The sequence below is a fragment of the Pan troglodytes genome, chromosome 11, assembly GCF_028858775.2.
Source record: "Pan troglodytes isolate AG18354 chromosome 11, NHGRI_mPanTro3-v2.0_pri, whole genome shotgun sequence".
Lineage (NCBI taxonomy): Eukaryota > Metazoa > Chordata > Mammalia > Primates > Hominidae > Pan > Pan troglodytes.
Window position 1 is genome coordinate 60,887,795 of NC_072409.2, and position 17,344 is coordinate 60,905,138.

General features: G+C 40.6%; 1 protein-coding gene across 1 annotated transcript in view; it reads right to left on the reverse strand.

Moving 5' to 3' along the window:
• Positions 1 to 5,332: 5,332 nt before the first annotated feature.
• The window catches only part of KLF9 (KLF transcription factor 9), a 30,707-nt gene continuing 18,695 nt past the window's right edge, over positions 5,333 to 17,344 (reverse strand). The window contains exon 2 of the mRNA XM_520067.8: positions 5,333 to 8,749. Within this exon, the coding sequence (XP_520067.2) occupies positions 8,520 to 8,749 (230 nt within the window). The 3' untranslated portion in view covers positions 5,333 to 8,519. The remainder of the gene's footprint in view (positions 8,750 to 17,344) is intronic.

Sequence of the window (17,344 nt, forward strand, 5' to 3'; positions counted from 1 at the left end):
TCTGTCGCCCAGGCTGGAGTTCAGTGCACGGATCTCAGCTCACTGCAACCTCCACCTCCCGGGTTCAAGTGATTCTCCTGCCTCAGCCTCCTGAGTAGCTGGGATTACAGGCGCATGCCACCATGCCGAACTAATTTTTGTATTTTTAGTAGAGACGGAGTTTTGCCATATTGGCCAGGCTGGTCTCAAACTCCTGACCTCAGGTGATCCACCTACCTGGGCCTCCCGAAGTGCTGGGATTACAGGAGTGAGCCACCACACCTGGACCCTACTGTAACCATCCATGAGAACTGAACATTGATATTGTTTTCAAATTTTCACTATTATAAAAAATGCTACCATGTACATTTTTTTGCAGCTAAATCTTTGCAGACTTTCATGATAATTCCTTGGGCATGCAATTGCTTTGAAAAGTAGATGAACATTTCTATGGTTTTTAAATTCTTACGGCCCAATTATCTCCTAGAAAAGTTGTGCCAGTTTGGATCCCCACTAGCAATATGTCCTTTTCCCCCAGTTCTTAACCAAAAGGGTGTTTTATATTTTTTAATCTGTACCAGCATAGGCAGATAACTGTACCTCACTATTTTATAGTACATTTCTTTGAAAGCATAGCAAATATTTAAGAAAAGTTTATTGGCTGTTTTTATTTCTTATTTTATAAAATGTCAATTTATATCATTTGCCAGATCTTTCTAAATATGTGTTCATTTTTTCATATTGACTTGTAAGTTATAAAGATATTAATCCTATTAATGGGCATTTTTCCATATCCATATCCATACTTTTAAACTTTATTTAGGCTCATTTTTCATTTATAATAGTTTCACATCTTTAATAGTTTCTACCTTTAGTTTTGTGCAAATGATGATTTATGAATCATGATTTATTAATCTTCACCTATATTTTAAGTGCTTTTATCATTTTACTTACATCTTTAATGTATGTAGAATTTATTTTGGTATACAGTGTGATATAATTTGAATTATTCCTAGAAAATATTTTATTTAAACAAAATTTAGTAGATAATACATGTATTTCCCCACTGATTTGTGATGCCACTTTTTTTTTTCTTTAGATGGAGTCTCACTCTGTTGCCCAGGTTGGAGTGGAGTAGTTCTATTATAGCTCACTGCAGCTTCACACTCCTGAGTTTAAATTATCCTCCCACTTCAGTCTCCTGAGCAGCTGGGACTACAAGCGCACACCACCAAGCCCACTTTGCTGCCTAGACTGGTCTCGAACTCCTGGCTTCAAGCCATCTTCCCACCTCAGCCTCCCGAAGTGCTGGGAGTACAGGCATGGGCCCTGCACCTGGCCACCACTCTTATAAAATATATTAAATTTTTATGCTTTTTTTTTTTTTTTTTTTTTTTTTGAGACGAAGTCTCACTCTGTTGCCCAAGCTGGAGTGCAGTGGCACAATCTTGGCTCACTGCAACCTCCACCTCCCAGGTTCAAGCGATTCTCCTGCCTAAGCCTCCTGAGTAACTGGGACTACAGGCAGGCACCACCACGCCCAGCTAATTTTTGTATTTTTAGTAGAGACAGGGTTTCACCATGTTGGCCAGGCTGGTCTTGAACTCCTGACCTCGTGATCCGCCTGCCTCAGCCTCCCAGAGTGCTGGGATTACCGGGGTGAGCCACTGTGCCCAGCCGATTCTTATACATTCTTATGTCTTCAAAATAGACTGTAATTTCTGGTAGGGCACATTCCCCTAAGTTACTTTTCCTTTGTAAAATATTCTTGACTATTCTTGTAGGTCAAGAGTTAAACTATGAATTAAGAATGTTTTCCATTATTTGGGTGAATCAAGTTCCATTATTTTGTATGGTCTATGTTCTAACAGTTTTTAAAACATTTATTTATTTTTTTTAAAATATATTTTTAGAGATGGGGTATTGCTCTGTCGCTCAGGCTGGAGTGCAGTGACGTGATCACAGCTCACTATAGCCTCAAGCTCCTGGACTCAAGTGATCCTACGATCTCAGCCTCTCAAGTAGATGGAACTACAATTATGTGCCCAGCTAATATTTTGTATTATTTTTTGGAGAGAAAGGATCCCACTTTGTTGGCCAGTTTAAAACTCCTAGCCTCAAGCGATCCTCCCACCTCAGCCTCCCAAAATGCTGGGCTTACAGGTGTGAGCCACTGCACCTGGCCTCTAATCTTTTAGAGAAATTATTGGTTCCTTAAAGGTTTGAAAGATGTTGTCTATATAATCTGGGCGCTGAAGTTCTCTGATATTTGTCAATCAAAAAATTAGTTCTGTCTATACAACTGTACCACCCATCAAAACTCTTGTCAGTTAAAAAAGTAGTTTTCAGTCTATACAACTGTACCACCCACGAAAACTTTTCTAGGATGGTTTTAGAGTCATTCTATCAAGATGTCCAAAATTATTAGTTGATTTTATCTATAGTTACACCTCTCTTCTCATTCATAATATATATTTAGATTTTCTCTTGTTTTTGTTTGGCTTTGTCAAAAGTGTGTCTATTTTATTGGTCTTTTCAAAGATCCACTGCTTGGGTTTATATGTTAATCTCATTTTATTATTTTCTCATGCTTTTCCTAGATACTGTTCATTTTCAAATATAAATTGATCGCTTGGCTTATTTTTATTTTTTCATAGATGATAATGAAGCATATGAGGCTCTGAATTTTTCTGTAAGTACTGCTTTAGGGTATAGGGTATATTATGGATATACTGCTTTTTCTATTGTTTTAAACAGATTATAATTTGTATTTTCTGTTTTGATCTAAAAATTATTTTAAGACAGTATTTTAATCTCTACTATTTTTAGTCTTTCAAAATTATCCTTTTGTTATTAATTGCTCACTTTATTGCCTAGTGATAAAAAATGTAATCTTTTTTTAGAGACAGTGTCTTTCTCTGTCACTCAGGCTGGAGTGCAGTGCGTGATCGCAGCTCATTGCAGCCTTGAACTCCTGGACTCAAGCCATCCTCCTGCCTCAGCCTCTTGAGGAGCTGTGACTTTGCTTTTGATCCAAATTGAGATTCTAACTTTTAGTAGGGGGTTTAAGTGGCATGTGCATTCTGTTTTCCTTCGTCTTATTTTGTCTTTTTCTTGTGCCTCCTCTTTTTCCTGGCTTTTGCTGTATATAAATAAGTCTGCTTTTGTTTTCTGCAAACTATGCAAGAATTGACTATACTTCCTATTTATAATTTTCACCTCACGATTACTCCTCCCCCTCCCCAACCAGCTGTTTATTTCCGCCATTCTAATAAAATGGCTCTAATCAGTCACCAATAACCTCAGATTCCTAAATTCAGGGGACGCTTTTCAGCACTGGTCTTACTATACTCCTCAATGCCATTCAGCACAGTTGACTAGCCCACCCCTCACCTTACTCAACAGCCCTGCAATTTTCTGGGTTTTGTTTGTCCTGTTATTTCCTGAGCTAACCTTTCTGCCTCCTCCTTCTCCTCCTCTTTGGTTCTAGGCTGTAACCACTTCTTCTCCCAGGTGATCTCATCCACTTCTTTGGCTCCAGTTACTGTTAAATATGACGATGACATCCAAATTTCCAGTCCAGTCCACTTCTTTTGAGATCTGAACTAATACATACAATCGTTCTCTTGACATTCCCAGTTGACAGGCACCGCAACCTCAACATGTCCAAAGATGAACCCATGCCCTTTCCTTCATCCACCCCCTTTTTTCCCCCCTTTCCTCCATCCTCACCACTCTGCAGTAACATCTACCTGTTGCTCAGGCCATAGACTTGAGGGTCATTACCGGACTTTTTTATGCCTTACCCCCGACATCCTAACATCACCAAGTCCAAATGACTCTGCCTCTGATGTATTTCTTGAAACTATTCACTTCTTTCCACCCCCACTGCTAACCTTCAGGTCTGGAAAACCATCATCTTTTGCCCAGACAAATAGAAATCTCCTGGCTAGTCTCCCAGCTTCCACTCTTGTCTCTCTAAAATCCATTTTCCCTGGCACTCATAAAGAGCTTGCTGAAATACAAGTGGGATCGTAGCATTCTTCTGCTTTAAAGCTTCCAACAGATTGCCCCTCCCCTTAGAATCAAAATCAAACACCGTTTTACAACCTGCAATACGTGGCCCTTGTGAACTGGGCCCTGCCAACCACCCCAGCACTTCCCTTCCCTTCTTGTCCAGTTTATATTCCAGCCACCCCACTGTCATCCTGTTCCTCCAAACGCTGGTCACATTCCTTCCACACTCCCTACACATTTTCTGAGGCTAGTTCCTTCTTGTCATCTAGGTCCCAGCTTAAATGTGAAGACCCTCAGGGAGTCCTTCCCTGCCTCCTCAATCTGTAGTAGCCTCTCCCCACCCTCCAAGTCACAATCACATCACCCTATTCTATTCTCGCCACTATGCTTATCCCTATCTGAGAGTACATGGATAATCTGTTTACTATTTATTTCCCTCTACTAACAAACAGAAACTCCCTGAACATAGGGTCCTTGTCTATTTTTTCACCTTTGTATCCACAGTGACAACAGTGCCTGGCATGAATAGGTGTGCTCAATAAAATGGGTCAAATGAATGGTACACTCCAGTAAATCCCTTGCTGCTGTGATGCAAGCATAGAAGTAAATCCCTTGCTGCTGTGATGCAGGCATAGAAAGATGCAGGGTTGGATTCAGCAGATCCAAATTTAAACACTGTCTGTGCCACTTATTAGATGTGCCTCTTGGCAAGTTATCCAATCCTCAATTTCCTCATCAGAAATATGTACATAATAATAATTATCTACTGTACTGAGCTGCTGTAAGGATTAAATGCGAAAAACCTAAACACCCAACGCCATGAGTAGTTTACAATAAAAGCTTAATTAATACATAATAGCTAGTACATGTCTGCATAAATCTCACACACACACACACACACACACACACACTTTGATGCTTGTCTTTGCTTGGTGTTATGTTTCTACTGTTGAGCCAATGAAACCTCAACTTGTGTGTTCTTATTAATATCATATCTCAAGAGCACAATCTGAGCTTACAACTTTCTCTGACCAGTTCCTAGTACACCCTGCACAGTTATGAGCTCTAAAAGCCTCTTAAAGTGATTTATCTCCCAAAATATAAATATTCCCCTCCAGCATAACACAATGGTTTCAAGTGACCTCTATTCCATCTACTTCCTCAGAGGTCTGTGAATAGTAAATACACACAAGTCTATATAAATATTGCATGTGTTGAAAGGTACAGGGTAAAATCATCTTTGCACTCATCCCAAAATCCTGTGAACACAGGTTAAAGAAGTAACTTTCATTATGGTGAAATAGCCCCCTTTTACAACACATAATGGCTGGAACAATTCAGTCTTTATCATTTATTATTTTTATTTGGACAACATATATACATATGTACAAAATACCTACTGTCAGAATCCTCTTTTATAATTTCATTTGATTTACAAAAACGGGACAGCAAAATAACTTAGGTCACTAATACTGTACAAAAATAAAACTGATTAAACAGTTGTAAAGATCAGTATCTTACAGTGTTACAGATCATCTGATGTGAAAGAACATCTCAATCTATCCGAGTGATGAGTACTGTGCTAAATCTATCTGCAAACTGACAAACTCATCAGTTTCTGTAATTATAACTACCAAATAGAATTCTCAAGAGAAGCATGATGTGGAGCTAAACCTTAAAGCCAGGGCATCATTCCACAATGGTGAAGGGCTTTCTTCTTCCCTAACCAAAGAGAGGAGATATCTTAACTCTAAAACTATTAAATTTTCCAGAATATGACAACTACTTACAGTATTAGATAAAACAACTTTTCTTTCTTTTTAAACACCTGCAATAGTCTTTCAAAAATTCAGTTTGGTTAAAAAAGTAAACAAAAATTACTATCCTGCATTTGGATTTTCATAAGTTAAATCCATGGTCTTTTTAATATAAAAAGTAATTGTTTCATAGTTTTAGTGTTCAATGAACTCTAGTAGTCCTATTGGAACCATATCTTGATATAGTAAATCTAATTAGAATGCTGGTTCCTGTTTTGTGACATTTTAAAACAGGATTTAATCACAAAGAATAAAAAGGCTTGAGTTTATACGTTACATTACTATAACATATAAGAGAATATCAAATGTGTGTTTGTCAACAACTTGAAAAGGCAAGTAACAACTTTTTTGGGAAGTAAATTGTGCATTTTTTTAAAACAAGTTGCTGCATTTATATCCATCTAAGTGCTTGACAAAAGCCACATTTAGATTTACTCCTGAAACTATAAAGATTGTCTTTCACTGACTTTGCTTTGCTTTCTTTCGTTTCTTTCTGTGAGGGAAAGATGACTTTTTACAAGTTAGCAAGTTGCTAGGCAACCCCAAACTCCTCACTCACTAAAAGGCAGCGTGCAGAGTATCATAAGCAGAACCATTCCATGAGCTCAGTGAGAAATAGGCAGCCTAACCTATTTCGTATGGAAGAACAGATGTCCTTAAAACTTATTTTGGACACAGAAATTAAAATTTGGTTTAAAATAAGTGTTTCAAAAATCTGAAACAGAGGTAGAAAGTGTTCTTTATTTTTCCTGACATGTTTTCTCGTGAGAAAACACTTTCCTTTTTATCCCATGGACTGCTCCCAGTCCCTAATGTTAAAAGCAGTTCTCTTTATAGAACTACTAATACAACTACGTTGGTTAAACAAAAAAACACTGTGCTAGTGATGGCTGTTGTATTGGAAGTTGGAGTCAGCCGTGACCCGCGCCCACTGCAGGAGCCCACACTGATTCTGAATCAGAAACGAGTATGTGTCAGGTGAAATAGGTAGGCACCCTCTGTTTACACAACACATTTCAGAGCACAAGTATAAACTAGAGTGCACCATAGCTCCCTGTTTTAAATATCAGATAAAATCATCAGAAAGCGTTACTTCTGAAGAAAAAAAAATGTAAACATTTCCCCCATGATCACTGCTGACTCCCCTCATTTGAGGTCTTAACTATGAAAACTCAGTTCACTTTTCTGGCCTCGTAAAGGCCACAGTTAAGTTTTCAGGTAAATGGCATAGATGGATGTAGTGGTTTCAGCCATTATAGACACCTAGATACAAGATATATTAGTGGTGAGGCTATTGATGTAAAAGATACAGTGATGTGATTTCATTCGTAGTATTCCATGTTGCCTGCATTCTCCACAAGGGACGATTTTGCAGAGTCTCCTCTGAAATCATCGTGGTATTTTCCCTTGGTGTTCACTACTTATAGGGGTTGATTTTTCTGTACCTATTTCAGCTCCCTTTCCTTCTACATAACTCTTGCACCTGAGAGTGGGAGTTTTGTAGGAACACAGGAAGGAGACCAACAAACCTTTTTCCCCAAAAAATAGGTGTTTCCAGATCTCATTACTGTTATGCACACATTCAAATAAAACCCAACAGAGTCAAAAGCTCTCTCCCCTAGTGGCATTAGGATACAATAATGATGTTAACTAAAAGCATAGGAAAATTTGGAAAAGTTAATAGAGTTAAAATTCTGTTGGTTCTTTTCTTTTTCTTTTGCAAAACACTACCCTCCTTCTCCTTCAGCATCTGTTGTGTATATTCTGCCCTCACATCTCTGCCATGATTTCTTAGGGAAACGTGTATATTGTAAAATAAGCAGATTATAACGTGGTGCCAAACAGAACGTCTGCTTCTATCCTCAAAGCATGTATTTAACTTATTCATCCTCTGCATTAGGAAATAAAAGTGCAGCTTATGTTCAAAAAGTACAACTCATACAAAGCAAGGTTTAAAAGTTCTGTACTTAGTGTAACCTTTCAAAGGTTTGTCTTGATTAGTATAAATTCAGACTCTGCTTACCCATTGACTATAAGTAACTGTTTTTTGTTTTCAAGTCTTTAGATGACAGATCATGCTGGAGTAGATGTGCTCTTGCTTGCATAAAGACAGCTGTGCTATGGCGTTTTTTTTTTTTAATCTCAAAAGTTAACGTGATTCAAGAGAGTGGTTTTGCTAAACAAACTGAAGCACACTCGTCATTACATTAAAAGGTAAGAAAACAATTCTGAGAGACAGCAAGCATAAAGGGCCCAGAATCACTGTGCGAGGCCACAGGTCAACTCACCCAGCGGACATATGTACACCAGTGTGGAATCTTTAAAATTCTACCCCAGTCTTGGCCTTACCCCCCTCCCCCCACCCACTCCCTTCCCTACCCTCCCCCCCAAAAAAATAAAAGGAGAAAAAAAAACAAAAACAAAAACCAAAAAACCCAAAAGCATTTGCCTTCCCTCCAACAGTCAGAGACGGGTTTAGAGAGTTGCCTCTTCAAGGGGACCGAGTGTTGTTGACTTTGATCTTAGGCTACAATGTGCTTTTTAAAAACAATGCAGGGAGAGGAAAATCAGAATATTGACCAAAGAGCAGTGACTTCCTGTGCCGTCAGTGTGCCTCTTCTGGGGCTCAGTTTTCACGCGTCTGTTTCCTGGGAGTACTTTTGTCCTTTCGGGGTCCATCCCTCCCTGGCTTCCACGGGCAGCACCTCACAAAGCGTTGGCCAGCGCCTTTTTCGATCGCTTGATCATGCTGGGGTGGAACTCGGTGTGCCGCCGGGCGTGCTTTGTGAGGTGGTCACTCCTCATGAAGCGCTTCTCACACAGCGGACAGCGGAACTGCTTTTCCCCAGTGTGGGTCCGGTAGTGGCGGGTCAGCTCGTCAGAGCGGGAGAACTTTTTAAGGCAGTCTGGCCACGTGCAGGGAAAGGGCCGTTCACCTAAGAGAAAGGAATCAGAAAGGATACAGCTCAAAGAACATGAAAAAAATTCCGAAGGGCGGTCATGGTCAATAGTCCCTATGACTCAAAGGATAAATCCCTCGGAGATGATTATTATGTGTCCCCCTCCCCAAAATCCCTATGTTGAAGCCTTAACCCCCTGCGCCGCAGAAAATGACTGCATTTGAAATTAAGGCCTTTAAAGAGGCAACTGATGTTAAACAAGTTCATGAGGGCAGGCCTTAATCCACGACTGGTGTCTTTATAAGAGGAGATGAGGACACAGACATGTGAAGACTAGGGAAGACCTTGGGAAGACAGGGATGAAGCCACCATCTACAAGCCAAGGAGAGAGGCCTCCAATGAAACCAACCCGTCCCCTGCCTCTACCTTGGACTCCCAGTCTCCAGAACTGTGAGGAAATAAAGTTCTGTTGTTTCAGCCACCCAGTCTGTGGTTGTGTGTTATGGCAGCCCAAACTAATACAATGAGAAAGTTGCTAACATCTCTAAGCAAATGAGCTTGCCATTTGGTACCCAATGGGTCCCCTGGAAATTATTTTTTCTGTTTTATTCCACACAATTGCTGGTTTCATAAATTCTTTCAAGAGCAAAAAAGCTGAGCCTTTTTGCTAAATTTCTTGGTGTTGTAGGATGGAAAAGAACCGGCACTGGGTCCAACCAGCCTCCTACCTGGAACGAGCATTTCTCCCTGAGCTCCTGAGTGCAGGGGCCACTCAGCATCTGGTTGTTCCTGAGCATCTCTGTCACATCTTTTATTGATATAAAATCTGCCTTCCTGCAAAGGCCATACTTTAAGTCATATTGTCTTAACACTAGAAGTAAGTTTGTGCCAGGTGTGGTGGCTCATGCCTGTAATCCCAGCACTTTGGGAGGCTGAGGTGGGCAGATCACCTGAGGTCAGGAGTTAAGAGACCAGCCTGACCAACATGGTGAAACCCCGCCTCTACTAAAAATACAAAAATTAGCTGGGTGTGGTGGCATGCGCCTGTAGTCCCAGCTACTTGGGAGGCTGAGACAGGAGAATTGCTTGAACCCAGGAAGCGAAGGTTGCAGTGAGCCAAGATCATGCCACTGCACTCTAGCCTAGGCGACAGAGTGAGACTCCGTCTCAAAAAGAAAAAAAAAAAAAAAAGAAAAATGTTTGTTCCTTCTGCCACATCATAATCCTTTAAATATCTGCAGACAGATATGTCTTTCTTTAATCTCTTCTCCCATTTCCAAACAATTCCAGTTTCTTCTATATTCCTCATAAAAGATGAACTAACATTGTTCTAAGCATAAAGCTAAGGGCTTCCCGTGCCCTTCTCACTGAATTCTCACAAGCACTCCACAAGGTTGCCCCATTTCACAGATGAGAAAACTGAGACTTGGAGGGTTAAACTCTGTACTCAGGGTCACATAACTGGAAAGCAGAGTAATGAACTGGCCCTGTCTACCAAGGCCCGTGCTCTTGGCCACTTGGCTGTCCTGACTCCCGGGGGTCCTGGGGACTTGACAGTTTCCACATCCCTCTTTCCGATTGCTTTCCTTGGATTCACACTAATGTCTGTGTCCCACTGAAAATGCAGCTAAGTCCTGCCTGCCAGATGTTATCAGGCCAGCATCCATAACCTCCTGCTGCTCCCCACCCCACAAGGTGAAGGCAGGGGAGGTGAAGGCCATGTCTGTGTTTGGGGAGGACATACACAGGCAGACAAGCAGACGAGCTGTTGAAGATGAGAACCACACTTGTTCCACTTATAAGTGACTGCCATCGCCCTGGCTCCCAAGAGCCTGCCTCTGCCTACTCTTCACACCTTTCCAAGCACAGCTGACAATAGCTGCTGCATAGACAGAGGACACACAGCCTCCTGGTGTCCGCAGAACTCTCCAGACACTCCTTGGCTAGGTGTGAGGAGTGAATATTTTCTCACTCCTGTCCCGGCCTTCCCAGAACCCATAGAGAAACTGCAGAGGCTGGGAGCTGTCCAGCGTGGTGCATTTGAGTCATCCAAAATTATTCATTCTATTTTCCCCAGCTTCTCTTAACCTGTGCTGATGAGATGCAGAAATATGATAAAACAACCAAATCTATCACCTTTGTGATAATCTATTCATGATGAAGGCTCTCTGCTGTTTTCTAAGCAGAGCAATAGTCATAACAACACCCTGTACAACATACTTTTCGAGGAAACCCAATGTGGGTAAAACGAATCTGTAGCAGTTGATTCTCTATGTGCAGATCTACGTATAAACCCTTATGGAGCTCTGAGCTGAAAAGCTATGGCAGCAAAAGGCAATAGCAAACCAATGAATGCCGGGCCCTACTCAAGGTGGATAAGAGCTAGGGTTATTAATGCATTTTGATGCTCGGGGATGGGGCTGCAAAGAGGAAAAAAAAAAGAGTTTCCCCTGAAAAACTCAACAAAGACATGGAGTTGAAAACTACACTTCTGCAACTTCCATTAGATAAACAGGATTTTAACCCACTTCCGCAGACCTTTGAGCAAAAGTCAAAATACAGATTGTTACAACCCCAACAAGGCTGAGCTTGTTGAGGCAAAAATAATGTCATGTATGACTTTTGTCCTACTCATGGTGCCAAGCATTTGGTAAATGCTCAAACTTTACACACACACACACTCTCTCTCTCGTCCTTCTCCTGGTCACTCACATTGAAATCTGCTCAGATATTACTGGCTACTGGAGAAACCTGAGCTATTCCAGAATTAGACTGCAGTGAAGTCCTCTTTAACCCCAGTGAAGCAGTTATGGGGGAAATGTTTTTCTAAACATGTTCTATTAAAAATATAACAAGGGGTCAGAACTCGTAGAATGGTTAAGTTGCAAAAAGCCAAACCAAACCAAAACAAAATGCCCTCTCTGCTCGGTCCTTTTTGGAGCCCTTTCTCCACTCCCTTCTGATGTGGCGGTGAGGAAAACAATGAAAGGAAGAGCTCAGTGTTTTCTCAATGCTTGTTAAGACAAAAACTCATTAGAAGTGGTTTTCTTGGAGGAGTGCTAATGTGGCTTAGCCTCCTCACTGGCACGTGTACTCATTTCTTTCAAGTGAGTCATGAGAGGAGGGGGTTCATTTAGTTGGGGGATCTGTGTCCACTGTGGGGAAAATGGACCGGAAGACCATTTAGCTGTGGGCTAGGATTGGAAAAGGAGTAAGATACTCTCGCTGTGTTAGGAAGATGGCTTTCTAGAAGTGACCATGGAAAACTGGCATGAAGCCATCAGAATAGGAGAACTATTAAATTTCTATGCTTGTGACTTACATATATTTCAAGTGTAATCAGGGTCTGTTCCCACTGAATTCACTTTCGACCTAGCTGACAGTGATACTCTCTTGACTGCCCCTTGGAGCTGTCATTTTGTGATGGTTCTCCTTGCTTCTAATCCAAGTGCTGTCATTGACCTAGCATCCTTATCCCTGAAGTGTTTCACAGAGAGCAGAGACGGACACCCACAGAGCCCCGAGATTTTGATTTATCTGGCATCCTTCGGAAAACTTTAAAAACTTTTTGGTCAGTGATCTAAATAAGGGGCTAGCAATCCACATCCCACTGGCCAAATCTGGCCTGCCATGAGCTAAGAATAGCTTATACCATTCTTATATTCGGTTTTTACCAAATGGTTGAAAAAAATTAAAAGAATATTTCATGACAGGAGAAAGTTATATGAAATTAAAATTTCCTTGTCTGCATATAGTTTTATTGGAAACAGCCATGCTCATTGGCTTAAGTATTATCTACAGCTGCATTTTCAAAACAGCAGTGTTGAGCAGTTGCCCACAGAGACTGTACAGCCTGCAAAGCTGAAAATATTTACTATCAGGCCCTTTTGCAAAAAGTTGGTTGACTCCTGATCTCAATCAAAAGACTTGAAGCTGGGTGTGGTGTTGCACACCTATAATCCCAGCTACTGGGGATGAGGCATGAGAATCGCTTGCACCCGAGGGGCGGAGGTTGTGGTGAGCCAAGATCACGCCACTGCACTCCAGTCTGGGCAACAGAGTGAGACCCTGTCTCAAATAAATAAACAAATAACAGAGGACTTGAACTTCTAACTGGCCACCAGAATTTGTAAATTCAAATGTCTTCAGGAGCCAGACACAGGTCGGGGACAGGGTGGGAGCAGGTGCATTCAATCATGGATCATAATGGATTCCATGGTGAACTGAAGGGTGCTTCCCCTACTTAGGGGCATTCAATTTCAACATTATAAATTATGGTGCCATCCAGTGGTGTGTACGCAGGCTGGATTCTGCTTAGGGACCTACAATTTGTAGCCCTTTGAAAAATCTCCCACCTTTTTAATACAGTGGAGAGTTTGGATCTAACATGCCATGATGTTGAATCTAACATCCCAGCATATAAGTTAATGACAGTCATATAATAAGGTATTATTTAGAAAATGATAGATGTTTTGCACTTAAGAAAGCATGGAGTGGGGAAGTCACATGTAGACAAGAACAGAATTAAGGCTGAATGGGACCAGAGATGATCTACAGAGGAGGAGAAGACTGGCCTAGAGAGACGGTCACTCCACCTTCGTCTGGCAGCCTGGGGGAAACCAAGTCAGGCCCTCTCTTTGAGGCTCAGTGCTAAGGTCTAAAGGAGAATGGTCAGCCTTCACGCTGAACAAATCACACAGCAATGCAACTATCAATTAGAGAATCTTTAAACCTGTCTTTAGTATTAATGAGAGAGTTACCATCCTCCTGGGGATAGGGAAAAAAATACCCAGCAGACTTGTACCACTGCATTATTTCTGGCCTTCACAGGAAAACACACCCAGAGGCAGTGACACAATAAACTCCACTTTACTGGAGCAGAGCTGTTAACAGCACAAGTTTCTCTGAGTTCTCATTATTTATACACCACTCCCCGCCCCTTTCAGTAACAAGCTAAGCACCTCTTGCTGACTGACTCAGCTCAGAGTATAAAATAAATGTGATCAAAAAAGCTACTGAACACTGCGCACAATGTGTAAAAGACTTCCTTTGCAGAGACAGTCATCAGGCCTCCAGAATTCTCCTGGGCCTACGGAGGGTGCAAGAGCAGCGGACTGGGGCCCCCTGGCTACGTGCTTGCCTACTTAGCACAAAAGGACACTTGCTGCTTTTGAGAGGGAGCCTCCTGGACTGCTGATTAGTTGATGATGCCAAATGAAGCCCATTTTTTTGTGGGCAGTCCTGAAACGAAAGGAGGTGAGTTCTCCATAGAGAAGACAGAGACCGGGTACTTGCCAAGTGCCAGGCTTGCTCACTGGACATAGGCAACCCTCCCCAGACTCCCTGAGCTGTCCAGGCTGCCACTGAAGTCCTGCCTGGGGTCAGGGAGGCCTGCCATCTGAATGTTGTCTCTTTCCTACCTGGTTCTTCTCATCTTCCCTGCCCCACCCAAGTCCAGGGATGGGTCTAACTTTAATGGAGACAGGAAGGTCAAAAATACAAAATCAAAAGCTTCCATTGCATCTAGCAAAAGTAAACCAATCTGGTAAAAAACAAATCTAAGGGATTTAGGCCTCCTTTTCAGAACAGAACTCAAACAGTGCCAATTAAGAATTAAAGTTTCTTGCAGATGTAGAAAATCAAGACTTCTTTTAGAAGAAAAATAATGCTCAGCTGCTCAAGATGGATCACTTGAACACAGAAGTTCAAGACCAGCCTGGGCAATGTGATGAAACCCCATCTCTACCAAAAATACAACAAATTAGCCAGGCGTAGTGGTGCTTGCCTGTGGTCCCAGATACTTGGGAGGCTGAGGCGGGAAGATTGCTTGAGCCCAAAGGTTGAGGCTGCAGTGAGCTATGATTGTGCCACTGTACTGCAGCCTGGGTGACAGTGAGACCGAGACCCTGTCTCAAAAAAAAAAAAAAGAGTGGTTTCTGATTGCAAAAACAGCACTAGGATTCCATAGATAAAAGAAGAATTTGGGCTGGCTGTGGTAGCTCACGCCTGTAATCCCAGCACTTTGGGAGGCTGAGATGGGAGGACTGCTTGAGCCCAGGAGATCAAAACCAATCTGGGCAACACAGTAACACCCCAACTCTACAAAAGAAATGTAATTTTAAAAAGGATAATTTGATATTATTAAATCATACTGATATTATTTCCCCATTTAACAGCTCATACACACACACACACACACTTAGTATCATTTAATATCATATACACACTCTCATCATGTACAAAATAGTATATGATAAAATTGAACAACCATCCTTAATAAAAGCTTTCAGGAAAATAAAATAATTCCTCAGCAGGATAAAAGATCAGCTCTGAAACCTTTCCTCCGCAAGGTCAACAGTAAAATAAAGGTAGTATAACTACTAAAGTCTAGCCCAAAGCATAAATGGACACCCGCTCCCATTGCTATAATTTAACATTTTCCAGGAAATACTAATGAGTGCAATTAGATAAAATAAGAAGTAAATGGTGAGAAGAAGGGGGGTTATAAAATAAGAATTATTTGCAGTTGACACAACTTTCTCTTTGAAAAAATTCAAGATAACTGAAAAATCTAATCTAAATTAAAGGTGCATTCACAGATGTAACTGTACAAAAGAGCACTGGCTTTCTTATATGCCAGCCATAACCAGTCAGAATAAGCCTAACAATAAAAGTTCAGGACCTTGGTGAAGAAATGCATAAAGCCTCAATATAAAAGAAAATGAACAAACAAAATGCTCGCCATGCCTTTGGATGGTAAGGCTCGATGGTGTGAATATGGCAATTCTGTACAAATTCATCTACGAAATTAACACACACCGTAAGAAGTTCTTTTTCTAGAACTTGACAAAGTTATTTCTGAAGTTCATTTGGAGGAATAAACATGCCCAACTTGCCAAGAAAATTTTGCGGAAGAACAAATAATAAGTGAGCACTTGCAATACTAGTTATTAAAATGGATTATTAAAGCTGTAATAATTAAGATAGTGAGATAGCAGCACAGGAAAAGACAAATCAGTGGAACTGAAAATAGGGTCTGAAAATAACCTTAAGAATCTATAGGGATTCTGTACATGGTAAATGGGGTATTTCAAATCAGTGAAACAAAAAATGTTTAATTCAGTAAGTGGCTTAGACGTCAGGTAAAAGAAAAAAATTAAATCTTAGTCCCTACCTCATACTTTTCACTCAAATGATTTCCAAATGGGCTATAAATGTAAATGTAAAAAATAAAGCCATAACGATAAAATATAGGTGAGTATTTTTAGAATCCTGGAATAAAGAGAGACTTTCTAAACATGAAACCAAAAGCAAAATCCTACTTGAAGGATAGTTTTGAATACGTAAAAATGTTAAACTTCTGCATGTTAAAAATATATATAAGTAGAAAAATTTAAGAATCAAAATAAATTAAAAGAAATTGAAGCATATGACAAAATGTTAAAATCTGTAACACAGAAAGGACATGCAAATCAAAAAAGAACAGCCCAACTTAATAAAAGTGGGCAAGGATGCAAATAAATAATTTATAAAGTAAGAAATACTGGACAGACGTGGTGGCTCATGCCTGTAATCTCAGCATTTTGGGAAGTCGAGGCAGGCAGATTGCTTGAGCCCAGGAGTTTGAGACCAGCCTGGGTAGCATGGCGAAACCTCATCTCTACTAAAAATGCAAATATTTTCCAGGCTGTGTGGTGCACACCTACAGTCCCAGCTACTCAGGTGGGAGGATCACTTGAACCAGTGAGACAGAGGTTGCAGTAAGCTGAGATTGTGTCACTGCACTCCAGTCTGGGTGACAGAGCCAGACCCTGCCTCAAAATAAATAAATAAATAAATACATAAATAAAATACTAATGACCAAGAAATAAATACGAAAATATTTAATATTTCATACAAAAATATATTCAATCTCACAAGTAATCAAAACATGCCAATTAAGACACCAGCAAGATATCTGTGAGGCTAGTGAAAACGTTAAAAAATCTGTTCATACCGACCATTGGTGGAGGCATGAGGAAACAGGCCCTCTACCACACTGGTGGGATTTATAATTAATCCAGGGCCATCTGGCAATATTCTCCTGCAGATTATTTTTGGCAATTAATTTGATAATAATTAGATAGAGACACGAAAAGGGATACCAGCATTGCTTATGAGAGCTAAAAGGTGGTAACAACTTAAATGCTCAACAATAAAGGGCTGGTTTAATACATAAAGTATATCCTTACAGGGGACTAATATGTACCTGTGAAAAAGGTACCAGACTGTTATATAATGAAATGGAAAGATGTTAGCCATACACTGCTAACTGAGAAGAACAATGTATGATCAGCTGCATAAGTGTGTGAATATATACGGAGAGAAAAAAATCCTGTTGCCCACAAAATATGGGCTGGGTGAGGTGGTTCATGCCTGTAATCCTAACACTTTGGGAGGCTGAGGCAGGAGGACTATTTGAAGTCAGGAGTTCAAGAGCAGCTTGGGCAACACAGTAAGACCCCATCTCTACTACAATTTAAAATAAAAAAAAGTTAAGTAAAAAGAATATATACAAAATTTGAACAATTACTATCTACCAGTGAGGAGATAAAGAATAACTTCTACTTCCTTTTGTAATTTTTCCCTATG